Genomic DNA, 27951 nt, shown 5'->3' on the forward strand with positions numbered 1-27951 from the left:
GACCCACAGCCTTGACCTACAGAGAGAGGGCAGATTCACCCAGCTCTGTGACACAACATAACAGCTGTGTGGTTGGCCGAGCAGGCAGCTCGGGATTCCTGCTGCTGCTGCTGCTGGAAATTCCATTCCCGTTTCGTCCGCCAAACCACAGGACCAGAGTTGCTTTTGATGCGGCGTGCATGCTGCTCACTGCCATCCTAAGGCCAACCCAAATTCCTCTGGAGCTTCCCAGCCGTTAATCCAAAAACACCCAAGATGTAATCACTGGTTAACCGTCTGAGGAGTAGGTTCATCTCGGCTCCTTGAGGGACTTTATGGAGAATAGCTGAACGGGAATCATTAGCCCGGGGCCTCGTAGCCCATTTTCTCAGTTGAAAGTGGAGCAGAAACCTGAGGCTACAAACCACTATGCTCACGCTAAAGAAATCACTCCGACGAGATGAGAGAAGGCTCCCCCACCCTCACACTAAAAAGCAGTTCAGACAGAACGAGATGGTGAATGACTAGCATCCCAAAATGGTGTTCAAAGGGAACATCTTAGCATGTTCATCTTGGTCTAAAGAACATCTTCAGCTCGCCGACTTAGCAGAGGCATTGTACTAAAAGAATGACTTCTAAAGTCTAAAAAATAAATTACATATATCCACCTGGATACATACAGGCATTGATGGATCTATAATGTGGTGATAGCGTCCTTTAGTTAAATCATTAAGTAGTATGCCATATATACTGTATGTGCATCACATTTCTTATATACACTGGACCTTTTCCAAGAATGGGCACTTCGAGTCCGCTTACACAATCCTGGTTTGGTTATAACGTTGGTTATCGTATCGTGCTTCAGTAGTATTGTGTAGTCATGAAATAAAGATATTATGGTGATACACTGTCTGAATTAATCATTACGAGAAGATATCGATTTTAAGTGTGAAATTTGAGTGTAAAATTCCCCACAATTCTCATGACCATTAGGGCTTTGCCCTAAAAGTATATCGGGAAGTCAACCTTTATAGAGCCCAGAATCTACGCGGATTATCAGTACTTTTTTTTATGTGCATTATGTGCAATACCCTCATAACATTTGATACACAGGATTAAGATACCGGACTTCCATTCCATATTAATCATGGGAAAGAGTAAAGAACATACTTAATACTTATGACACAGATCTCAAGGAGACAAATGTTTATTTGTATGCATTGATGAGATTCTAAGCACACAAGGATGTTAAGAGCTTGACTTGATCCATCCTTCGGGATCTGATCTGAATCCTTAGTTTGAACTAGCTTAACAGTGGTAGTAATGAAACCGCAACACTTTGAGGTGCATTGCAGCCGACCTTTCCAATGGGCCAGAGCATCTGTGCTTGTTATATCATTCTGTCTTCTGTCTGTTGTTCTTCTTCTAACCTAGCTGAACAGGGAACTTCTATCTGTAGCATGAATGCATGTGAGCACTTTTAACCAATCAGAGCTAAACAGTATAATTAGTCCCTCCCAATTGTTCCCTTTTGGCCGGCTTGGTCCCACAACACAAGCAATGAAAACACAAAAATGCAGTTTCATGTTGTTACATAGTTCAAAGAGGCTTGGTGTTGCGCTGTATTAACCATTAGCATGAAAGCATTAGTGGTAGGGCGTACAGACGCAAAGTGGGCCATGGTTTGCCTTTACATGCAACCGCAGCCATTCAACTTTTTGCTATGCATTTAGAATCACCCGCCTATTCATAAGGATTTCTTTCATAAAACCGGAAGAAATACAATGAAACTTTACGGCAACAAAAGATCAGGAACTTAAGGTCTGGGACATTTTTACACTAGACATTCTGCTTGGTAGCTACAGGACAAGGCATGGCCTCCATTAAACACTGTGGGTGCAGGAACCTCAGGCCTGCAGGGGAAAGAGCCTGGGCCTCGCAAATGGCTCTTATTGGACAGCGCGGAAGACCCACACTGCACAAAAGCCTTTCACAACCAGCAAGGTCAAGTCCACGGGAGTGCTGGTGAATAGAGAATCCTTAAGATTTAAAGTACAATAGTTGAATAGTTAAGAGCAAAGGGGATAATTGTGCACTATTAAAAATGCTCTAGTAATCCATCCATTTATTTACAATTGGTCCAAACGGTGGTTTGGCTGTGGTTAATTTCAACTTACTGGGGTTATTTGATTTAAAGTTACCGTGTAAAAAGGAGTGTATGGCACAACATGACAACAATGCACCTATACATTGTTACATGAAGCCAGTCATATCTAGTTATTTCTAAGGTCAATAAAAAGTTTCTTGTTGTGCTGCATTTAATCCTATGCATACAGCTATTCATGAGAAATACATCCATTTATATCATGGAAAATGATCGATTTTGAATACAGAAGTAGTTGCGCTCATGAGAAGCAGGAATGCATTTACTCTTGATGCCAAAGCTTTATATAAATAACTAATGGACGTCATCAACACATTCTTTTACTCATTAACTCTAAATAATTTTTCACATCATTCACAGAATCACACCATGTGAATAAGAATGTATGTATTTATGTAATGTATTTTTTTCCCCCAGTGTCTGATGATACTTCAGAAAATGCCTTCTGATAATTGTCAAAGAAGCATTTTCCGACAAATTACGAATTTGGACGTACACGCTGTGATGAAACCCGACATAACATCAATGGGGAGGGTTGGCCGTGGAGATGAATTGATTGATTAGCGAAACATTCCATGATGCCATACGCACCAAGTAAGCAGAGGGCTATGTGGGTACAAATAACAAACACGGTCTTCTGCAGAGGTGGTGACTCCCAATCACCGTCTTTACCTTCCGCGCAAGGACGCAAGGTGAAGAAGAACTTCCTGTGAGAAAATGAACTTACTCATTACTTATCCGATATTCCTGGACGTAGTCTGACAAACAACTCTTAGCCAAGCTGGTGAGGAGAAACGGCTAGCTTGCGCTAAGGGCTCACTGTTTATATAACGATATGATTAACCGCTAGCACTGGAAAAGAAAAAGACTTACCTCGAGGCTCGGACCATGCAGAAGACAAACGATATGTGATAATGTAAATAATATGGACACACCGGATGTTTATAGAATGTATAATAAATCTTAAACATTTCCATCATTGTGGGTTGAACTTCATATTAATGAAATTAGATTTCTACGCATCTAAAGACAACCGGACGCCTATTTGCCATCCAATGTGTTCATAGCCAGTCGGACTTGCACAATCACATACATTAACAAAAGGTATGGTTTGTGCTTGGGAAATATGTTCAACCAGCTTTTCATATCGAGATGGTATGTGGACACGACAGACGAAAACAACTGAAAAACAGTGAGCCTTCCCTCAAGCCAAACGCATGACATGTGTTTGAAAGGCACAAAATAAACTCCATTCAGTGCATTCATAAAACAGCCCCCCCCCCCCTCTCCAACTTTCTTCCTCTTGCCCAGTTTCCCAAAAAAATGATTGGAACAAGAGTGGGAAAAGTCACATGACAAACAGCACATTGGCCTCTTATTTAAGTGACCCTCCAGGTCCTTTTCGGAAGAAAGGAAGGAGGGGGTGGGAGAGTGCAGAGAGACAGAGAGAGACCGAGAGAGAGAGAGAGAGAGTGAGAGCTGCAAACTAACTCTGGCAGTCTTTTTCCCCTGTCATCTTGGAATTCAGGTTTGGTCACATTTCCCTGCAGCTGTCCAAACTAATGGCTGGAGAATGTAAATAAAGAGCGAGGCTACCATTATTCAAAGCGGCAGTTCTACGATCCTCCCAACGGCCCATTACCATGAAGTGCGCCGGAGAATGGCCGCCGGCTTGGCACTGTGCGGACAACACAGAGCTGTGCACCGCTCCACACCGCTCCCTGTCGCCACTCACTTTGCCTATTCAAAACAGTAGACCTCGACTGGGGCAGCCAGGGCCCAAGTCCCCAGCGCTGCTCCTGTCGTCAACAGGAGCCGCCCCAATGCCGCCGCTGGCAAACAAAGTTTCCCTTGTTGGCAGCCGTGCATCAGAAGTCCTGCTTGAACTCTAAATTGAAGCTACATCCTGGTTAGGGAACAGATCTCTTGATAACCCTTGGCTCGGTTGGTTGGTTGGTTGGTTGGTTGGTTGGTTGTTCGATCCGTGCGCGATGTGCTGGAGGTGCGGGGGTGGGAGAGTGGCTAGTCACATGCTGTACCGCACTAAAAATAAACCAGCCGGCCCGAGGCCTGCTTGTTTGTATTGGAATACACATACACTTGGGTGTCAGGAGGGGAGGCGGGGTAAAAGCCAGGCCTCGGACACCAGCCCCCTCCTTCAACAGCGACCATCCATGATCCACTCATGACCCATCTTGATGGAGGAGGTCCCTGGTGGGGATAAAGAGCCACAGGATTGTGTGAAGTGTGAATGGGGGAGGGGTTGTGGTTGGGATATGCTAGTGCTAAATAGGTCATGTAGGGTATGACCGGTTCTAAAAGGGATATAAAATAATGGATAAGAAAACCTGTAAGTCTCAATGTCGCCAGTCGCCAAGAGAACGTGCATGAATAGCAACATACACACTGTGGGGGAAATTGTGTGAACTATGGCTTTAAGATTGGATCAGCCAATGAAGAGTGGGACCCAGAGATCAGCAGATGGGTGCCCAGGGCAATGGGTTTCTGACTCCTGTACTGGGATGATGGAAAACATAACAAGAGGGGAAATCTTTCGATCATAGATACACTACACCCGCAGCGATTCTTGTCAAGTTTGTATGTTCATCCTATTGGGGCAAATACCTAATCAAACAACTTGTGGAGATCTAAAAATCAACCTAAAACATTACCAGGATCGGTTTCAGACCGCAAACATCTTTGTGTAAAAGGTCAACATGTGTTGATGTGTGAATGATAGTGGCCTTTGTTCATGATAGGGACTTCCACATAGCTTAGAGCAGATCATGGGAGATGTGCATGAAATAAGGAGTATCACTGACCGAACCACATAATCCCACAGACCCCAATCCCACACACTGTAGGGATTTAATCCTGTATATCTGTCTTTGTAGGGATGTGGGACACAACCGAAAAACATTAGCCGGATGAGAACCATTAATAAAATCATAAAAATCACTTCTAGTAAGTCCGATGACTCAGGCAGCGTTAGCATACGCTCCTCGTCGCGAGGCGACACGTTGTACTGACGGCGGTGTGGATGGACCCAGCGATTAAACGCCTCGAACACAGTAAACTTGGTAAAGGTACATCTAAGCCCAGTGTAAAGAGGCTAGGCCGCTGGGTGTTACCCAACACGTCTCAGGTACGAGGTGGCGGTGCGGGTCACTGCCAGGTCAGCCGCTCGTAACAATCACTTCCAGATAGAGGTGATGTCAGGATTGACACGGAGCAAATTTAGAGGGAGTTTGCACACATGATTTGGTCAGGTTTCTGAGGGCTATGAGGACAAAAAGGATTGCTAGTTCTCTCTCGCTTACTAAACAGGTAGACAATGGTATGCTCACTGTACGACTGGGCTGGTATTTATGTCTGGCCTTGCTCATGATGTGCAAAGTTAAAGGCCAAGGAAGTCAGAAAGTTATGATCCAGGCCCAGATACCTGGTATGATATGTTATGCCACTTAGATGCACTTATTCCATGTATACATATATTTGTATAGAATAATCTAAAATAGCAATGCTTCGATTATTAAAGTAAGTCACAACTTTTCAACAATGCCCAGAGGAAAGCAATATCCTGGAATACAGAAAGATGAACAGACTTCACAGTAACATGTGATGGCCCAGGAACCCCCCTCAACACAAGACACAGCATATCACCAAAATATGCATGCATGCAATGCGTTAATATAACGGTTATATGTTTAACTAGAACAAACAGCCATTCGTAGAACCTGGCCTCACCTCCAGATATTCTGTTCATATCCTATTATATAAAATATTTAAATCAGAATAACAGAGTCAATTCAGGGAAACGTTTAGACCACTTTTCTACCAGAGATGCCATGAATTTGCCAATAATAAGAGGAACGAATAATGAACTTATCCTTGAGCACTACCGTCAAAAGGACAACAATATATGTATTTTCAATGGATTTATATTCCAAATCTATATCGGTTAGAGCGGTGATATTGTACAGCGCCGCGTTTCAGCCGCTACAGTGTATGCGTGTGTGCAACACCCCTTCACCACCATGTTGTCCTACGACGGGGCTGCGCGCACAGCTTTCGGTGTACGTGGGCCGTATCCGCAATCAAACCCTCGACAATGCCCCACGTTATTGTGTGATTTAATTACATGTCAAATCAAAGAAATCCGGTCTGCCAACCCCGAACGGTTCCGATGCTAGGCAGCTGTCTTTCTCAGGGCTGAGGAAAAGCGGCGATGAAAAGGCTTTGAACGCCATCTTGTTGGTTGCAGCTGCTCGGGCCCTGAATACAGGAACCCATTCATTCGGAGAGGCGGAGGGAGCGGGCACACTGGCGACATGAATTCATCTTTGTGGACTCGCAAAATACAAATAGCTCTTTTCAGACAAACGACAAACTTCTGACGTGACTAAGATATCAGAGACGATCTGCCATGAATTCGCCCAGCGCACCCACAGACCATATTACAGTAGTCATTTCTCTCAGTGGTGCGGTGGAGCCTATTTTCCCCTCGGTGCCAGAGAACGGCAATGCTGCTGCTACCTGCGACAGCATTCGTGGCTTATTAAAAACACCGTTGCCTATCTAGCAGACCTTTTTGTGATTTATCAGCAGTTATCTTATGCACACTTAAGATCTTTGGTTGTGAAACAGTGAGACCGGTAGGTATCGGTCTCCCCCTCTAAGCTCGACCATAAACCACAACGGGCCCATGGCTTCTCAGGTATACGAGCAAACACACCTCAGCGCAAGCCGGTCTCAAGATAAACAGATTGGAAGAATCCAATTAGAAACACACCTTCGCGTCTTATTACGAGTCGGAGGGCCAAATTAGACCCAATTGGATTTAAAACCAACACTTGTGGCTAAAGCCAGCACCGCTTCAGACCCACGTCCAAATCACTACATTTCTATGGCGCTTCGACGACTAGTTTTGGGCGGATTTGGGTTATTATGTGAACGCTGTCACTAATCGCTTTAAATCAGTGTAAAACATCCACCAGACCGGGCTCCACGGTGAGCCATTTCCCGGTTTGGACACTTAACCGAGAGAGAGAGAGAGAAGTGCTGCATTGTCAACCCCCGGTGCTAAACCCCACCGCCACTCTAGTCACATTAGTGAAATAGGATGGTTAATAACCATAACCTGAGCTTTTGCAATCCTCTGGATGAACCCATTCGCCCGACTAACCCCTTCCTAAACTGTGCTGGCCGAGCGCCGTGTCCGCGGTGCGAGGAACCGCGTTACGTAAAGTCTCTGACGGGCGGCTCTCATACTTCATGTTCCGCGGAGCGTTTTTAACAAGCTGACATACAACCGTATAGCTGGGGGTACAGACGAATATGTGTTGTATTGATACCACCGAGTCCGGGTGGACCCCTGGTCCCACACCCAGCTCGGCCTGGCTATAACTTGTGCGGATTGTCTCCTGTGAAGAGGGGGTGGAGGTGGTGTTGACTCTGGGTGGTGGTGGAGAAGTGGCCATTTTTACACTCCCTTCGTTGTCATTTGCATGATGCTACAGTTTCCATGTGTGGAACGAAACAAACACAACCATTTCCATAAATAGGTGGTGTGCTGGTAAATACCCCACTGGCAGGTATTTCCCGGTGTCGTTTTGGTGGGGTTATTTCGGAAAACAAAACAAGTTAAAGCAGGGCAAATCTGCTTACTTTGGGAGTTAACTAGCATCAGGAACAAGCAGACCACTAACAGTTACTGATCTGCACCCATTTATGTACATCTATGAAGTTTAGATACAAGTCATAAAGGGTAAAAAGCCGGGAGATAACGGCTAGGTAGTGCAAAAACATAAGTCAAAGTGGAAACTCGGTGGATCCCGGACATTAAGGTGTGCTAGTAGCAGCTAACTTGGAGGGCTGTCATTAACTAACATGAGCGATAACTGAGTGCTCGCTGCGGAGAGGGGAAAGCTGGTTTATAATGTTAATCCGTGATACTGTGATGTTGTATAGGGAAGAGTCCATCTCAAATTATTATTGGATTAACGTTTGGTTTTAAGCCCTTTACTCTGCATCTAATAGAAGATAACAGCGCCCCCCCCCCCCACCCACCCACCCCACACATACTCTTTGACAGCAACGACTTGGTAGCAACAAGCTAACGATAGCAAGCTTCTGAGCGGGCAATGGACCCAACTCGACCCCGCTGGAAGCCCCTCTGCCCGGGCTGGAGCTTTAAGCAGACCCCCGCAGGCCCGCACATATAGTCGACACTCAACACTTTTTCACCAAGTATCTTGAATTGTCTTACCCGCTTTCACTCAAGGGTATCCGTCGTTTATATCACATTGACTGGAAACAGCAAAGATCGACTCTCGTCTCTCCTACTAGCACAGATTTAGCCAGTGAGCTATCGAGGAGCGGCACTCCCCGATCCCAGTTTTCGGTCCGCCGAGGGTGAGACACACACCGGCACTGAGGCGCAGAGATGAAGAGGTTTTTTTTTCACACACAAATCAAGACGTTTTCTTCTTCTGCAATAATGCACCTTTTCCGAACCTATAAGTGTTCTTTCAATTCAGAGCAACCTATTTCCAGTCTGAAATCCTTCTCGTCTTTCCCACCGTCGTCCCCCTGTTTCTTCCTTCACACCAGTATCTCAGACGCTTCCTGCGGCCATCAAACAGCAGAGATGGGCGCGGCGGTAACCCTGCTCTCAGCTCCGGGAAACCCCACGTTACGCTAGCGTCATAACGCACGGCAAGGGTCGGCGACCACTCCACATCGGATCATTATACTGGGAAATAGTGCCACCTTCGGCAAAGCTTTTACACTTCTTAAAACATTTACTCTACTACTACAACAAACCTCACACCCGTTTGTGTTACCGTTGCTGTAAACAACAGCCCTGACTTTGACATTGTCTTGAGAATAGTTGTATTGGTTATGAAATAGATAGGCCTAAATGATAGTATCTATCATACAATGTAGGTCTCATAAGGGGGAAGGTAGAAAAGTAGTCATATTGTTGGGAATGCACGTGTCAAGTGAAACGGCGCATGATTTGCAATTCAAACAAATCCTGGTGGTATTTGCCTACAGTACGCTAACTGGACAATTGGTAATGCAAATAACACCATAGTGTTTCATTCACATGAACTCAGATGCGGGCACACTCATACCCAACATAAACATATTTGGTGGAATATTAGGCATTATTATAAGGAATATCTCTTGTTGATCGGCTCAAAACTAGGTTGCCAGGATACCTTGCCACAATAGGCCTACTCCCAGAGGCTGACGGAGTGCCCTTGGGCTTAGGCATTACTTGACGACCTCGAACACTGTGACCCCGCCTTTGACCCCTGGGAGTGACGCTGTTACATTGGGTCTACTGTAAACAAAACCTGTATAAGCTTCAAAATGAGACCACAATGAGGATGGTAGGGATGATGATAGCCAGACATTTTAAGTTACTAGATAATTGTTTTTTGTTGTGGTCGAAATGTCGTTGTTGTTCCTTTGTAATAATTGGGAGGGTAAGAAATATGACACAAATATGAACATGATTAAATATATATCCCTATGACCCTATAGTGTTAGTGCATAGCAGCAGCAGCATATGCATGTGTTTATCTGCAAGTGGTGTACAGCCCTACCCCTCATGTCTAGCTCATGAATAAACATATCCCTAAATAATCCCTCCCAAGGATGATGGCACAGATCTCTGTTAGGTTCAGTTCCGTTCAATGGAAGTACATTGATACATTTCTACTCCTCCAGAATAAAAGCCCTACTTCCAGACACATCAAAAAAGTACAGCAAAATGTAATTTCACGTCAAGACAATACCTAACACATTGAAACGCACCAGTAACACATTCCACATGAGAAACACATTAGATCTGAACGGTGAAGGGTGTGTGAGTGCGTGTGTGTGTGTGTGCGTGTTCAACCTACTGTTTTCTGGGTGTGCGTGTGTGTGTATGAATGTTCTTCAGAGTCGCCTTAGAGAGCTGCTGAGTGATGGGAAAAGGGGGTTGCCATGGATACACCCTCCCCGTCTGCATGTGTTGCTTTGCGATGGCAAGACTGTTCTTTGCCTCTGGTAGGTGGGGTGGGTGGGTGGGTGGGGTTTAACTCATCATCACATCATGGAGTTAGAATAAGGGAAAAAAAAAACAAGGGTAACTTTTAATCATAAATGTATCAATTACAATATGGCCATCCCATCACTTTGACCTTAGCAAACAAACAAAAGTGGATGTCAGGGGAATGCTAGCACCACAGCACAACCACAGGTCTCTCCGTCTGTCTGTCCCCCATCCCCCCGACCAACTGTAACCACACGGGACAGGCTTAAGTAGCCCTCTCACATAGGCATTAACCCATGGGATCAGACAGCCAATCAGATTAAAACAAACTACCAGAACAGAGTGGGAAAAAGGGTTGTGAAATATGAAAACTAATACGCCCGCTAGTGTTTCATAGGACGTGGAGTGACATTACATTAGGCTAAGCTCATAATGACCTTGGCTTTTATAGGCAGGTTGGGGCTGATGCTAATCTGATTTAGCGTAATCTGTTTCAATCTGTGATAAATGCTTACCGCATGTATCTCTCCCAGATCCTGTTGGCCTTCACTAGCATTACTGACATCTGCCGCTCATACACACAGGGGCATGGAGAGAGAGGGAGAGAGAGATACAGAGAGAGAGACATAGAGAGAGAGAGAGAGAGAGAGACAGAGAGAGAGACACACACACACACACACACACACACACACACACACACACACAAACAAAATAATACTAGGTTTCCACAATTCCTCTATGATGTTTATGTATTGCCTACTCATATTGTAATATAAATACTTTATATTATTTTAATGTCCACATCATCAGATTTCAAAAACTCTAATGTGCAATTGTATTTGTATAACTGTACTTCATATAAACTTCCTGCTAATCTGTAATGGTGATTAGTCTAAAATTCAAAGAAATCGAAAATAGATTAACTATTTTGAGATAGCTTGTGCTAATTTTCAATAACCTCACAGTAAAGAGTAGAACACCTCTTCAGAGGTGGCTTTGGTGGTTCTGATTACTGTGATATAGCCATGATGAAAAGCCAGATTCTGTTTATTCTACTGGAATTTTATTTTGGGTTTATTTAAAGGTGCAGCAGGGAAGATTTAAGAGAAATGTTACAACCATCTGTCAGCTATAAGTGAGTGAAATGCTCAGAGAATATCTGTGCTGGATTACAGTGTGCCTGCTTCTTTATGAGACAATTTCCATTTTAGATTGCTCCCAGCTAGTTTCTGACCAACCAGGGCCTCTCCTCCCTGACTGGTGAGTGAATTCGACCAACACTTCTTAATGGCAGGTAGGGAGGGGAGGGCAGAGAGGGAGGGGACACTTTGAAGTTGAAAGTCTTGCTCTCTTCTGCACTCTCAAACCTTTCCTACAGCAGCTTTTAGAGATAAGGATAGATAACTTAATTTGTTTTGAGGAGTAGTTTAAAACAATGAATACCTTAACCTTCCAAGTTGCATTTTTCTATGTACATGAATCAAAGTGATGCATTCTAAGAGTGTAGCATTTGACTAAATCAACACTCTACACGCTAGCTAATTGATTCAAAAAACAAACACAGACCGTGGGAACTGTGTAAATATTCTTGAGATGGTAAAATCCAGTTTATCTCGAATACATTGAGCTGGTAAACAAGACGCGTATTACATTTGACTAGTGCAACATTGGTTAAGGAAGTACCTAGGATTCCTTAAGCAAACCAAGAACCAAGAACTATAGAAGTACATTTCTTCCTATTTATGTAAGAAAATATACAGTTGTTTTATTTCAGAGTTACTTATTTGACTTGATTCTGGCCATGGTAAATGGGCACAATTAAATAGTTGATATTATGCCGGCACGTTTCATATAAACATCTTTATCACCTTTTTTTGTATTTGTATACGATCACCTCACGAGAAGCAGCACCACCTACACCGTTTGTCAGTGGCTGACAAACCCTTCAGAACAGAACAGCAGCGTCCTTGTAGTTTATTTTCACTGCGCTCTACTACGCCATCTGATGGTCAAATATACACAAAAATGCAATGTATATATTTTCTACGATGTCTTCACATAATAGCCAGGAAGATCTATAAGAAACAGTTGTCAAATTGTTGTTTACGTAAATAATCACTCTAGCCAGTTTTACAACATTGTTTTTACGTCATCAAGTTTTGTAGGAATTTATTTCAAATATATACATTTTTGAAAATACCTTTATAAATGTATTACTCCTATCTTCATCATATATAAATACATAAAGAGACATATAGACAAAGCTGTCACTGTCAAAGGCTAGCAATGCAACCATAGAGAAAACTAAGTAGAGATCAATATCTTATCATAGTAGTTTGGACAGGGACAATTGGACTTTGTCTAATTGGAAGTTTTACACATTTCTGAAAATAATATGTCCATATATATTTATTATATATGTTATATTATATATGTATATATATAATATAAACATGTAGTGATATTATCCATGTCCTTGTACATTTTATGTGTTACATTTGAAATACTGAGTATTGATCTAAAAAATGGTAGTTTGTTCTTTTGTAAAAATTTGGCTGGTTGTCATGTTGCTGGATGTCCTATTTAAACGATGAAGTGACCTCTGACTATTGGTCAGTGTGTGGTTAAACCGTTTCCTGATTGGCTGGTTGGGAGTCTGATGAGGAGGCCAAGGCCAGCATGGTGACCCAATACACCTCCGTCTCATCTCCCTTCAGCGTGAGAGACGCACTCTCCTGCACCACCTCGTAGGGCTACACACACACACACACACACACACACACACACACACACACACACACACACACTTTAGGGTTAGAATGAGATTCAAAGTATTACAGAGGAAGTTGGCCCATCCGATCAAAAATAATGTAATCTATCTGTAATCACTGTAATTGCTTGCTGCATCATGAGAGTAAATAGTAAACGCTGCACTGCTACCCTGTGTCCACTAGGGGGAGTCCATGAGACGGTGATGACCCGTGTCTGACCCGGTTCCACTGTCCCTCTGCTGGGTTCGATGCTGAAGCCTCTCTGCTGGAGGGCCGTCAGACCGTCCCAGTAGAACTCCCCATTCTACAAGGCAGTGCAGTGATTGGACAGAAAAGTAACATGACTGGAACTGGGAGTGAGTAGGAGCAGTCAAGCCAGAGAGGTCAAGGTTCAGTTAAAGAAACACATAAAGTGTGAAGTCAAAGTGCTTGATATATGTATTATATGGACAAAATCAACATTTGACAACGGATGGGGCAGTTAAACACTTACTGCATGAGTTGAGTCTTCGAGAAATTCACAAAATAGGGTTTGTATAGAATCAGAATCAGAATGCATCATGGTTTGTTTTGTTGGTTGTACTCTGCCATATTGAGAGGACTCAAGAGAGTTGTAACCCTAAATCCTAAATTGTATGTAAATAAACTGTGACCAGACCTAGGCTAAAGAAAACGTTGTTTTGCCATGTCTCTCATCAGAGACGCTGTGGCAGTTTCCAACACAACAACGTCGTCCCATAATAAAAAAGATATTTCAAGATTTATGACCAAAAAATTACCAAAACGCCCTTACTACCAAAACAATAACTAACAAAACGCCTCCAAACTGGAGGCGTCATTGTGGTGTGACCTCTCACGGTACAAGCCCTATAGGTGCTTAACACTTTGACCGGACACAAGATGGTCATGAAACTGTTAGGGTTAGGGTTCAATGTGGCGAAACAAAATCCACAGACAAAAAAAAACATTATCTTCCGAGCCATGAACTCAAAATACCAAAAATATATAAACCATGTTTCTTAGACAATGCATTTATCTTATTTAGCAGATTTATCGCTGAATGATGAAACCAGTGCAAAACACTGTTCCAATGAACCAGCCTTTCTACAGTACGGTGGTGTACCTTCTTCAGGGGCTGGGCCTGGCGGATGCAGCCCACTGTGAGCTCCCTGACGCCGGGCTGGGGGCCCAGGCTGGCGTGGGGGTCTGCCCTCAGGGTCAGCAGGACTGGTCTGCTGGGACCTAACACACAGAGAGGAAGGGGAGAGCAGTCCTCATCCTTATGGTCACCCCCAAGTCGAGTGTAACACCGACCGAGGTTTTGGCCCCTCTCACATTTTGATAAAAGATGAGAAAAAGTGAGAGAGGAACAGACACACACACACACACACACACACACACACACACACACACACACACACACACACACACACACACACACACAGACAAAGAGAGAGAGAGAGACACAGAGAGACACAGAGAGACAGACAGACAGAGAGAGTGCTACCTGGGAGTTGGGGGCTCCTAGGTCCTGGCTGAGGCAGGTGGTCTTCAGGTGGTCCGCCCAGAGTGTCCCCTCCGTGGAGGTACATGGTGCTGGAGACACGGGCCCCCCTCAGGTCCAGCTCACATACTACAGTCTGAGACACACAGGGAATGCCTGTACTCCTCACACACACTGCAGTACATCTGGATGTGGCCATGAAAAGCATCACTCAAAGAACAGCTGACCCCTTTACTGGGCAGACTCATCCTCTAAATGTATGTAGTGAGGTTTATAATACGGCATCTGTAAAGGCGAGTCAGGTTCTGTTGAGGGAGAATACTGCGGGTCCACTTACCTTGTTCATGAGCTCCACCGTCAGTCTGTCTGCGTAGTGGACGGACGGGTGGTCCGGCTGGAAGCGGACGGTCAGGTCCTGGCTCTCCCCCGCACCGACAGCACCCCCTGCTGGCGTCACACTGAACACACACAGCCCACTGTGGTTCTGGGAGCCTGGTAGAAGAGAGATTTGGGGTAAATATACTGGATTAGTAGAGGGTTTTATACCTGGATATGGTACTTTGAAATACATTTTTGATGCTGTTCATTTCTCTTTGAAATATTAGGATGACAGTAAAAACAAGTTTTTGTTTGTTATTGTTTGAATAATTATTCACCCAACTCTTCACTCATAACCGATATAGTCCAAACGGCATAAAAAACGTTGAACTTGTTATCATGAGCCATAAATCTAACTGTCACACCAGGCCTTTATCACACTACACACACTACCTTAGTCTTTGACAAATGAACACAATGCACACTGTACTTAGTGTGCAATGAGCACACACACGTACCCATGTGTGTGCTCAGCAAACTAGCAGCCAGGGCAGGAAACGCAAGCAGAGCGCAGCATAGTAAACCATTCATGCCTGGTCACACCTCCGCAGTCACAGCTGGAAGGAAAACAATCCCGGTACCACCACAGGAAGTCCCACCCGCGTCGGAAGTGGGGGGGGTGGGGGGGGGGGTGTCGGGGTAATGTGCCGGGTCGGACTCACCCACGATGGGCCGGGTCTCGGGGTATCCCTGGAGCAGGGCAGCCAGGCGATCCTCTGTGCTAGGTGGAGCTAGGCTGGCCTGCAGGACTCTGTAGCCCACCTCCACGGACGAACGGTTCTTTAGCTGGGGGGAGAGAGAGTCCTCGGTCAGACACATCGGGGTCCTCCTGGACAGCCTTCCAGTCCTCGCTCAGAGACACCGGTGCCGTCTCTTCACTGTGGTCAGTTCTACAGTAACGGGCCTACCCCTGTCTTACAGGTCAAACCAAACATCTGTATATCCCATAGGAAACAGTTTGGCACTAATAATCACTATTACACAATTCCTATGTATATTATGTTTATTTTTTAATTATTGTGTTATACATTGTAGTATAACACACAGATTTCTGGCAAACTTCTGGCATAGAAATACATATCCTCTGCTATGTATTTCTATTCTATAATGTGAGCAACTGTAAGGATCATTAAAGTATTTCTGAATCTGATTCTGATATTCAAAAGGAATCAAACTAGGCTGTGGACATTGGGAATCAAACCCAGTACCATTTGGTCTACCCTACATGCACTCACTCCCGTCATGAACCCTCCCAACAGACAGACACCCCCCCACAGGGCCCTACAAGGGCGTGTCTACTCACCTGGACGACCCGCAAAGCAGCACCCTCCTTCTCCACGTAGCCAAAGTCAAGCAGACCCCGACCGCCTCCAACTGTACCACCGTCAGGGTCGCAGCAGGTAAGCAGTGGCTCCACCCCCTCCCCACGCAGCGTCACCTCCAGGCTCATCCCCTGGCACTTCACCTCCAGGGTCTCACAGTACTGCAGGGGGAGGAGTCACAGTGAGAGGTGGAGAGAGAGAGAAAACGAGGCGAAAGGCACTGGGTTCCACTCCCGATGTCCGCACCCTGACCGGTAGAAGGACAACCTTCTAGCCCAGGGCGGGGCTGAAGTCACCTACCCTCTTGCCCAGGAGGGGGTTAAAGGTCACCTACCCTCTTGCCGAGGGTGGGGCTAAAGGTAACCTACCCTTTGGCCGAGGGTGGGGTTAAAGCTCACCTACCTTCTAGCACCAGAGCGGGGCTGAAGGTCACCTACCCTCTTGCCCAGGGCGGGGCTGAAGGCCAGCAGCAGCGGGAGCCTCCCTCCGGGGGGGAGGCGTCTCAGAGCGTTGTGGAGGAGGAAGGGCCCCCCGGGGTCCAACAGGGACGACCTCAGCTGGGACAGGGGTCAAGGAGGCACGGCTTGACAGGAGGGGGGCCTGTGGAGACCACAGCTTCTACAACCGGCCTGGAGAATGTTCTCCAGGCCACAGCTGGGAACTTGGGAATTGATTAAACAGACTGAAGACTGGGTGAATATCTTTATACAGCTTTATATTTACTATGTATATTTTTGAAAATCCATACGTAGCCAACTCCTATTTTCTCTTTTGCTAAATAGAATATTATAGAGATTATATCAATGTTTTTTCTGTTTTACTATCGCTGAATTCCTTCAGAATCTTTTCACACTTTTAGATTTAGTCTTCCTCATCTTGCTCTCTAAATGAAGGCCTTCTTCCTCCCTATCTCCTGCCCACTCGGTCGTTATCCAATCAAACCCTGCCTGTCCATGGCACTGAAATACACTATGGTCGGATGATGAATACTTAACATTGATGACCTCTGGCTGTTTCTCCTATGCAACCAATCAAAACACCTGCGTTAGCATTATTTCAGACACTTTGCAGATAAGGATACATCCAAAGACTCCTTGGAGATGTTCTGAACAGTCAGCTTATGAACTACCTTTTGTCCTTCAAAGAAAACAGAAACAGAAGCAAAGATTAAAAAAGCAGTAAACACACAGAAAATTGGATTAAAAAATGCTTGTGTCATGGGAATTATATAATGCTTCGCAACGGACCCACTGCCACTTGCTGGAAGTCGATTACTTTCTGGCCGTTGTTTGAAATGACCACTAGAGGGGGCTGTACAGCAGGACAATGCAGCTCCAAGAACAGCGTATTCTGGGGACTGGAGGAAAAATAGACATAGCAAATGAACCGGCAGAATTGGATAAATATTAGCTTTACTTTGAATCTAATACTATGATTGTCATCATCTTCATGGTATAATTTAAGGGAAGGGCGAATATGATTATAAAAAATAGTTAGCCTCTAAAATGTAACTGGTATGTGTCTGGTCCAGAGGGCGTTACCTCCATGCTGCCTGGGCCTGGAGGTCGTCCTCAGGGAGGTCTCCGTCCGACACGAAGCACGGGACCACATAGCGGTGCAGGCGGCGAGGAAAGGAGTAGAGCAGCGACGCCCGGCCGGCCTCGTAGGCCTCCGACCTGGGAGGGCACGACACATCATCAACAAGACACACACACACACACACACACACACACACACACACACACACACACACACACACACACAAAGCATCATCAACAACACACATACACACAAACAGACTAACACATGAAGCATCAACAACACACACAAACAGACTAACACACGATGCATCAAAAACAACACACACACACAAACAGACTAACAAACAACGCATCAACAACACACCCACAAATAGAGTTGCACACAATGCATCAACCACACACAACACACACACACACACACACACACACACAAAAAAAACAGAAACAGACTAACACACTACGCATCCAAAACAACACACACACACACACACACACACACACAAAAACAGAAACAGACTAACACACTACGCATCCAAAACAACACACACACACACACACACACACACACACACACACACACACACACTAACACACAAAGAGACTAACATGCGATGCATCAATAACACACACAAACACTCTAACACACAAACACACAAGTAAGAGCTTCCTGCATGTGTAGTAGACAAACAGTCAGAAGTGATCGAGTCAAAGCGTGTGTGACCACATGTTCCAAGCAAATCAACACAAAATGCAAGAACCTCTTCTAAATTATACTACTGTGAAATAATGCAGGAGTTCCTTTAGTCTTTGGACTACATGTCATATTCATATTTCAGTTTGATTGTCAACGATGGCACATCAGTAATTCCTCTTTTTGTATGAACTGCACTTTGTTATGGAAGTATTGAAATATGCAACAGCCACCCTTAAGCTATCTATTATTAACATTAAAATTCAGCAGGGTAATGTTGGTGTAATCGTCAGACAGAATGCATGAAACAAACTCATTGTTCACGAGAGAGAGCCTTCGAGTCTTCCATGAACAGGCACAAACAGTGAAGAACCTCAGAATTACACCAGCCAGCCATTGGCCAGTGTTTGTGTCTATTTTAATTTCTAGGTTGACACTAACAACCCACTGAACATTTTCATCAACCATCTTTCCATCTTTCTGGTTAAAGGCTTTAACGATAATACAAATGAAAAAACTTTATAAACCATAGGAGGCATGTGATTTAATATAAGCTGTGGTGAGTCAAACACCTAAAGTGTGTGTGAGTGAGTGAGTGAGTGAGTGAGTGAGTGAGTGAGTGAGTGAGTGAGAGAGAGAGAGAGAGAGAGAGAGAGAGAGAGAGAGAGAGAGAGCGAGAGTCTTACCCCTCTTGAAAGTCTTCAGGCCTGGGTGATGCATGGTCTTGGGGGTCGGGGATGGGACTCTGCTTGACTTTGGTCTTGGCACTGGGAGCTGGTTTGGCTGGGGGCCGTGGCTGGGGGCCATTCTTACCATTCTTACCTGCTGGGAGCTCCTCGGAGTTCAGAACAAGGAAATAAACACACACAAACACGCACGTATGCAAACACATGACCACGCATGCACACGCACACACACATGCACAACCAGACGCACACATACACAAACAAACAATCAGATTTATTATGAGCGACAATTAACAACTTCAAATGAAACCAAGGGGATTATATCTAGTATCGAAGCCAGGTAAAAAGGCAATAGGGGACACTGCCTGTCACCCATTTCACCCAAACAGGTGCAGTGATGCACCTCACTGTTGATGCTGTGGTGCCTGCGGTCTGAGGGCTAGTGTGCATACTAGGTGCTGCATTGCATGGAGAGCTATGATGTGCATGATCAGTCTGATGTGTGGGTACTGGAACTGGGCCATAGATAGTGCCTCGTTAGGGTTAGGGTTACCTAACTAGGATGACTCCTTGTCACCATGGTAACCAGAGAGAAACATTATTTTGGAGGTATCTCGGTGGGAAGATTACATGGGCCCGAGACGGCCTGAGAGAAAAAAAAAAAGCTGCCGTGTTTCTGGTCTAAAAACGGGATGTCAGCGGTGCCTCTAGTTGCCATGGTAACCAGGTCTTATTTTTAGCTAACCAGGCTACGTTTAACCTCGTGTAAGCACATGCCAATGCCATGTGTGGTCCACGTGGTAACATGCCTCGTGGCTGGCAGTCTCAGCGAATACAAAACAGCCCATCGCTATGCCCAGTGTTTAGTGGCGTCCCACCTGGGCCCTCACCTGGGGCCCCGCGGGTCTCTCCGGCCGGCTCCTCTCCAGCTCCTGCCTGCGGAGGAGCGCGGCTCGGTGGGCGATGCGAGCTGCCTCCTCCCTGATCTGCTGGTCCGACAGGCGGGGCCTGAACGACACCTGGAGCAGGCATTTCTACACCAGAGAGAGAGAAAGAGAGAGAGAGAGAGAGAGAGAGAGAGAGAGAGAGAGAGAGAGAGACAGGGAGAAAGAAAAAAACATAAAAAAACATAACCAAACTTAAAGACGCACAGTGCTTGGTGGCCAGCAGAGGGAGCCAGAACACAAACAACAACATCAGGCTGTGGCAGGGATTCTCCTCTCCCCGTAAACAAGATACAAGATTTATGAGAGCGGGGACCAGAGGGAGTTGGGCTGGGGTGTCCGCCGGTATTCCGGGAGTTAAGCTACACACAGGCTGTAATAGAGCAAAAGTCCTCAGGCCTCAGGGAAGCGGCCATTATGCAATCGTTAATATCATGTTGACAAGCTGCTGTTTTCACAATTAAACACAGAGAGACAGGAAACACAAAATGCGAGAACCCTCATGCCTCATGCTTGTTTATGAGTGATCAGTTGTGTTGCTAATACAGGATGCAGTTTATTATCAAAGGCCACTGTTGTCTTCTCCAATGTATTGAGAAACCCATTTTTGAATGAAACATTAAACCTTTGTTTTAAAGCCTCCCTATCCTCAGTGTGCTTGAATCCTCCTGGAAGCAATCAGCCTTCACAGATTACGGTACAGTCACGTAAACAGCAGGGAACAGTCATGAGTCTCCTCACCGCATTAAGACACAGACAGACATGAGGCGTTACGATTTGTGACATCACAAGTGGATTGATCCAATTACACGTCAGCATGCAAAAATAAAGGAAATGATTGGACATGTTTGACGTCAGAGGCCAGTCTCTTAGTTTAAATTGGCACCGGCATTGTCAATATCTCATGACACCACTCTATGTGATGTGCCTCAGCCATTTTGGAGCACTTTATTCAACGTCAAAGCACCGACTCCGCCCAGACTATAGCCTTAAGGTGCTTCATGAAACAGGTCCTCCATACCTCTCCGGGAAGCAGGCGGCCCTCGTCGGGCACCACGCTGATCTCACAGTCCCCGGGCGGGGAGAAGGAGAAGAGCCGGGGCCCCTGGGAGCCCGGGTGGCTGATGTGCAGCGTGGCGGTGGAGCCGTCCCCCAGGGCCGTGGCCCCGAAGTGCACCAGGTAGTGGGACAGCTCCAGGGGGGGCCGGACCCCCAGGCCGCGGCACGCCAGAGGGAAATCCCTGGGGGTAAAGGAGGGGGGTGGGGGGGGGACGTCACTGATGTAATATCGTCATGGGGTTCACAAAGCAAACAGGAGTGGATTCATGGGTATAACCCTGACTTACCTATGCGCATAGCAAGTGAGGGAATTGGCTATCACATCTAGATGATGTGTGATATCAAACAGTGGCCATCTTTTGAGACGTTTATTGAACCGACCTTTCAGTGAGTGAAGTTAATTGAGAACAGATTCTCATTACATTAATGAGCCAATCAGGCAGACTCAGCATTTCTTCACCGGCATTGGCTGATCGATAAACCCCTGCACATCCCCATCTGCATGAGAACCAATCAGAGTCTCAGATCTGTATCTGACAGTGGTTCCAATTCGCCATGATCATACATGCCCTGATGCTGTGTATTTTATGGAACACACAGAGAACAGCATAAACACAACAGTGAGTCAGGGAGAGGGCGGGGAGCTACCTGTTGATTCCAGACCTACAGGTCAAGGTGAACCTGTACTCCCTGGCCTTCCTGGCACTGAAGATGAGCTGCAGATCCACCGTCTCCAGGGGCAGCAGCGTGCCGAAACCGTCGTTGGGCTGCACCTCCATGAACTAGAGAGAGAGGGAGAGGGAGAAAGAGAAAGAGAGAGAGAGAGAGAGAGAGAGAGAGAGAGAGAGGGGGACAGAGTCAGAGACAGAGACAGAGAGAGAGTGCGAGAGCACACCCAAGCACCAGGCCACCATGTATTAGTCAGACATAAGCTCCTACTTTCATCGTAGAGAGGTGTGCTCAATAGTAAAGTGAACCAATTACAAAAGATTCGCTGCCTGACTCTTACAACGGGTCCCTCACCCAGCAGTGTTGAATAATTATCACTCATGTTTCCCTATTGGCCAAGTTGGCGATTTGTCATACAATTTAAAAATGTAAGTGAAAAGTTTTATTTGAATAATTTATTATATTGAAATGTAACTGAATTTGAATGACATAGACATTTAAACAACATCCCCAAGGAATGATACAAGCTAAAGTGAATCTGATCTATTCCCCGCAACAGCAAGGTGACAGAGCTGACAAAGTATCTGATTGGCTGGTTTCAGGTCAGGTGGTATACCCCCCCCCCCCCCCCCCCCCCCCCCCCCCCCCCCCCGTGCTCATGTCATACAAAGGGCTCTGCACCTCGGGTACCCCCAGGAAGCCGTAGTCCTGGGGCAGCAGGGAGCGGTTGGACAGACGGACACCGGTCCGGACCGACTCATGGACCGAGCAGTGGCCGAAGTCCACCTCGGCGAGGTCAAAGGTCAGGTCGGAGGTGGTGACCACGGCGTGGACGGTGTACAGCACGGGCAGTGGCTGGTGGCAGAGGAAAGGGGAGGAGGCCCAAAAAGAGATCAACCAACTTCATATACGTTCACTACGTTTCAAACTATATGGGTGTGATATTGCTGTTAACCGTTTGAGCTTATACCGCCAGGAGTCCGTTCTATTGGCCAGAGCAGGCCGCAGACTGCATGTGTGTGTGTGTGTGTGTGTGTGTGTGTGTGTGTGTGTATGTGTGTGTGTGTGTGTGTGTTCTAGGGTGCATGCTCAGAGAACCCAGAGTTATCCTTAACCCCTGCTATCGTTACTTCCTAAAACCGTAAAATAAACCTTGATCTGCTTTCACTCAATTGTTGTTGAGCGAGAGGGAGAGCGAGACATTACTCAAGCACCAAGTCAACATGAGAGAGAGATAGAGATGGAGAGTGAGAGAGAGAATGTCCGGAGCACCAATCAGAACTATTGCCATCACCGTAGCGATGGCATGGTGGCGGGAAGCAAGGGTGGATGGAGAGAGAGCGAAGAGAGAGAGAAAGACAAGGACAGAGAGAAAGAGACAGACAGAGAGAGAGAGAGAGAGAGAGAGAGAGAGAGAGAGAGAGAGAGAGAGAGAGAGAGCGAGAGAGAGAGAGAGAGAGAGAGAGAGAAAGACAAGGACAGAGAGAAAGAGACAGACAGACAGAGAGAGAGACAGACAGTGATAGAGAGAGAGAGGGTGCTTTAACTTAATTGTCTTGCTCTTTCACACACCGTTGCTGCATTTCTTTTGTTGTTGCGGTTGCTGTTTGCTTTTATTTGGATATGTGTGGTCAGGGACGTGACCCTGGCTAGTGATTAGTGAACCAGTGGTCCCGGTTAAAGGGACCATAGAGATGGCAGCGAGACCCTGACATTTTTCCATCCTACAATTTGGATAATCAAACCTCCAGCTTGTTCTATTCCTGGCCGTCTCCTCCTGGGCCGTGTCTGGACCCCAGCACGCCCTCCTTGTTTGTTAGTCCTGCTTCCTGCTCCAGCGCTCGGCTGCCCACCCTCATCATCACACACACACACACACACACACACACACACACACACACGCACACGCAGTGTGTGTGTGTGTGTGTGTGTGTGCTCTAATGCCAAGCCTAAAGGTCTGGTCGCAACAGCCTTGGAACCCATGGGCATGCTGGCCCAGCCTCTTATTGGCCTCTGATCGGGACCCCCTCCTCCCACCCGACCCTCCATGCCCCCACCCCCTCTTCCCCCGTCCCCTGTCCCCGTCCCAGGAATGTGGTGAGGCGGTGGCGGGCGGGGTAATCTGCGGAGAATTTGATTGAGCGTGTGGGGAAGGAAGGAAGGAAGGTGTCCATTCTGGCAGGGCGAAGGTGTGACTGTCCGCCATGTTTGAGGTTTTTTGACTGAGAATCAGGATCTGGCGGACCTCTCCCGGGCAGCTGGTGGGGCTATTTTTAAACCGTCGGGAATGGTGCGATGCTGCGCCTGATCGGGTGGTCTTTAGCGTGCCTCTTTTCAAAGAGGAATGGCCAGATGGATGTTGTTGGTGGATAACGCTGTCTTTATCCTCCTTGGCGGCGCTTGAGGTAGCGCTTGAGGTGGCGAGCGCGTGTGTGTGTGTTTCAGGAATAGAAAGCGAGCGCACCCACTCCCCCACCACCCCGCCCCCCCCGCGCACTTTTTTAATGCTCCCACCGTGGCACAGCGCCGACGTGGCTGACGGACGGACGGACGGGGGGGGGGGGGGGTCCTACTGCGGAACAGGGGGGGTACCGTGGTGGAGCGGCACGTCACGATGCTTTCTGCTGGGTTGCTTGTGGGCCACCAGAGTAAACTGGGGCTACCGGGGGCCAGTTCCGGGATAATTTTAGCGTGTGACCAGAGAAATGGGTTATGAACCTACATCGCTAGCGCCTTGCTATTTCCAACAATAAAAGTAGAACGCAAGGTTGTGTGTGCGCGCGTGTGTGTGTGTGTGTGTGTGTGTGTGACGATGTATGCGTGTGTGTGTGTGTGTGTGTGTATGTGTCGATATGTGTGTGTGTGTTTGTGTCGATGTGAGTGTGTGTGTGCGTGCATCAATGTATGTGATATTGTGTTTGTGTATGTGTGAGACGGTGTGTGTGTTTGTGTGTGTGTGTGACAGTGTGTGTGTGTGTGTGTAAGTGTGTATGTATGTATGTGTGTATGTGTATGTGTATGTGTAGGTATGTGCAAGTGTGTGTGTGTGTGTGTGTGACAATGTATGCGTGTGTGTGTGAGACGATGTATGTGTGTGTGTGTGTGACGATGTATGTGTGTGTGTGTGTGTGCAATACAAACCTGGTCTGTCACGTGCACCTTCAACGGGAGCTCCAAGACCCCTGTTTGGCTGTCGAAGAACTCCCCAGCATCCTCAGACAGACTGGACCTGCAGCAGAGCCCACAGGGGGAACAGTTACACGCAATGCCATAACGTGAACACAGGAAACACACGTCCAATCACGTGTGTGGGGTCTACCTGAGGGTTGTAGCTAAGTTTGGATCGTACACCTGCGGATTATTGTGTCTGTGCAGAACGGTGTGATCGATGTGTCACTGTGTATTTATATCTTCTGGTCAACATGTGAGTCCCAGAACCAACAAACGCGCGCGCGTGTGTGTTTGTGTGTTTGTGTGTGTGTGTGTGTGTGTCTGTGTGTGTGTTAGTGTGTGTGTGTGCTGTTGTTTTGTGTCGATTGTTTCCATCAATCAACACTCGCCTCCTCCAAAACCCACACGCCACATTTATTTATTAAGGAGTCAAAGAACGCCACTGTGATGGAAGAGAGAGAGAGAGAGAGAGAGAGAGAGAGACAGAGAGAGAGAGAGAGATGGAGAGCACGAGAGAGTAAACTTCCAGAGAACCAATCAGAACCATTACCATCACCGTGGCGATGGCATGGTGGTGGGAAGCGAGAGAGAGAGAGAGGGAGAGAGAGACACAGAGAGAGTGGTTGAGGGAGACAAAGAGCGCGAGAGTAGATAGATAGAGAGAGAGAGAGAGAGAGAGAGAGAGAGAGAGAGAGAGAGAGAGAGAGAGAGAGAGAGAGAGAGAGAGCAGATAGTACAGAGAGAGGAGATACAGATACGGAGCATGCCTCCACACTTCACTGTGGGTTGTAACCATGGCGACGGAAAGAGAGACACGTAAGCGCGGTTCCGAGAGAGAGAGAGGGCCCAGGCAGTCGTGCTCAGAGCTTATGTAACCCCCCCCCCCAGCAGCCCCCCCCCCCCCAGTATTTATATATTTAGAGCTATGTATTTACACACAACATTTGATAGGCGCGCAAATCACATGTCAGCCCGCTGAATAAAAACGAGGCAAACAACTCCCCACGTTTGTTTCTCTCTCGCTCGTTCGCTCTCTCTCTCTCCCTCTTCCTCGTTCCCTCCATCCTGCCAAACCCTCGTCTTCGCCGTGGCGTCCTACTGCTGCTGCTAGCTGAAGCGCTAGGGAAGCGCAGCGCTAGGAGCTAGCGACCGGGCCGCCGGCGGTTTGAAGCTACAATGGAGGCAAAATAAAAAATGCTGTTTTATTATTCTTTGAACTATTATTATTATTTTTTTTCAAAGATTGTCTTCACAGCACAATCTTTGACGGAGGCCCTGGCCTAGGTTGATGATATATTCTCTGTATTGTCTTCCCTCTCTCCGCACAGCATATATGTCGGCGAGACACGCTATCTTCACTTTGTGACTGAGCGATGTCAGCGAAGACAGAACTGCCACCGATTGAGACTTGACAGTCATGGAGTGGGTGAAAAGAAAGGGAGAGAGACAGAGACAGAGACAGAGAGAGAGAGAGAGAGAGAAGGTGGGCGAGAGAGAATATACATATTTGATGTGATTGAACAGCCTGACCAATCAGTCCGGTGTGGATGTATTTAGGGAGAGTCACAGTTGAATTCAGCTTGGCAGGTCAGAGTGGAAATGAGGGAGGGAGGAGGGGAGGATGGAGCAAGGAGGGAGGGGGAGGAAGGAGGGAGAGGACGGGAGGATGGAGGTAGGGAGGGAGGGGGGGGGGGGGAAGTGGAGGGAGGGAGAGAGAGAGGGAGGAGGGAACGGAGACTCGTGGCCCATGATTCCCGGGTCGCACGGTGACGGCGTGCATGCAGAGATCAGCCTCACACTGTGCACACACCTCTCCGTGACGCGTGCTCCCGGATCACCCGTAGGGAGTCACCGTCAGAGAGGTGCCGGGGTCCCGTGCCTCTGCCTCCGTGTGACACACACACACACACACACACACACACACACACACACACACACACACTGCCCCAGGTGACGTCACCCAGAGAGGAGCAGGGTACGGACAAGTGGTCCGCCCGCGACCCACCCCTCGTTCTCTGGCGCTTCAGACGGAACACTTTCCCGGCTTCCGGCTCGCTTTTCTTTCCGGCCCCTAACACCCGGCGACGATGACGGCGTCCACTTAGCAGTCACTTGTCGTGCCCCCCCATTCAGAAAGCGTGATTATGAAAAGGATTAGTCATCGGATTAAGACTAAGGGATTTGACCATAGAGACGTGAAGGATTTTTTGCAACAAACAACAAAGAATAACAACAAAGAATAAAGACACCGACCCACCGGCATTGATGGACCTCTGATCCACAATGACAATACCGGAAACGTGGCGTCCTTCTTGGTTATTACTTTGTTATCTCTGTGTCCCGGTGTTGGTTTCCGGCGGCGGTGTGCCCTCTCCCGGACACAGGGTTTAGGGACGCGGGACGCACGGATCCCGTGGTTCTAGGGTTGTAATCTGCACTGGATCCTCCAGTGGTTGCTAATCTCCCTTTTATCAGCCACAACCGCTGGGCGAGGAGACAGCCGACAGCTGGGATTACGGACCCTGAATCCCCCCCCCCCCCACCCAACACACACACACACACACACACACACACACACACACATGATCCGGCTGGATCATGCTCCAAACCAATCTCTCCCCTCCCCCTCCAGGTTCACACTGTTCATTCAACATAGACCACGTGTAGATTGCACATTTCATTTGGTCCATAAACCCAATCTGTCTGGGGTCACACAGTTACACTCCACACGAGCCAGATTTGGTCTGTTTTCTTAGAAAGCAGAATCCCTGTTGGAACTGTAAAGTCACTTTGCTGGAGCAGAGTTGTTATACTCCTCAGACCGTCCTGGAGGGGGGGAGGGGGGGGGGGCAGTAACTGGCTTGGGATGAGCAGGAGGTGAGGATAGGGGTGAAAGTTGAAAGGTCAATAAGGTAAGGCTGTGTGCTCTGTCTTGCGGGGAAAGTGAGATCCACTTACATGCACACACACACACACACACACACACACACACACACACACACACACACACACACACACACAC

General features: G+C 47.0%; 2 protein-coding genes across 2 annotated transcripts in view; both read right to left on the reverse strand.

The window, feature by feature from the left end:
- gnb1a (guanine nucleotide binding protein (G protein), beta polypeptide 1a) overlaps positions 1-8789 on the reverse strand; it is a 28789-nt gene extending 20000 nt beyond the window's left edge. Inside the window, exon 1 of the mRNA XM_084480163.1 lies at positions 8412-8789. The gene's annotated coding sequence lies outside the window, so the exon portion shown is untranslated. The remainder of the gene's footprint in view (positions 1-8411) is intronic.
- Positions 8790-12817: 4028 nt separating this feature from the next.
- The window catches only part of cfap74 (cilia and flagella associated protein 74), a gene marked incomplete at both ends in the record, with an annotated part of 41134 nt that continues 26000 nt past the window's right edge, over positions 12818-27951 (reverse strand). Inside the window, 17 exons of the mRNA XM_084479767.1 lie at positions 12818-12946; positions 13134-13268; positions 14088-14206; positions 14472-14604; positions 14806-14912; positions 15509-15632; positions 16150-16329; positions 16606-16725; positions 17250-17305; positions 17416-17525; positions 17710-17844; positions 19087-19232; positions 19977-20120; positions 21052-21271; positions 21738-21871; positions 22440-22613; positions 24900-24987. Of these exons, the coding sequence (XP_084335893.1) occupies positions 12818-12946; positions 13134-13268; positions 14088-14206; positions 14472-14604; positions 14806-14912; positions 15509-15632; positions 16150-16329; positions 16606-16725; positions 17250-17305; positions 17416-17525; positions 17710-17844; positions 19087-19232; positions 19977-20120; positions 21052-21271; positions 21738-21871; positions 22440-22613; positions 24900-24987 (2254 nt within the window). The remainder of the gene's footprint in view (positions 12947-13133; positions 13269-14087; positions 14207-14471; positions 14605-14805; positions 14913-15508; positions 15633-16149; positions 16330-16605; positions 16726-17249; positions 17306-17415; positions 17526-17709; positions 17845-19086; positions 19233-19976; positions 20121-21051; positions 21272-21737; positions 21872-22439; positions 22614-24899; positions 24988-27951) is intronic.

Source organism: Micromesistius poutassou (genome assembly GCF_964030765.1).
Source record: "Micromesistius poutassou genome assembly, chromosome: 15".
Taxonomy (NCBI): domain Eukaryota; kingdom Metazoa; phylum Chordata; class Actinopteri; order Gadiformes; family Gadidae; genus Micromesistius; species Micromesistius poutassou.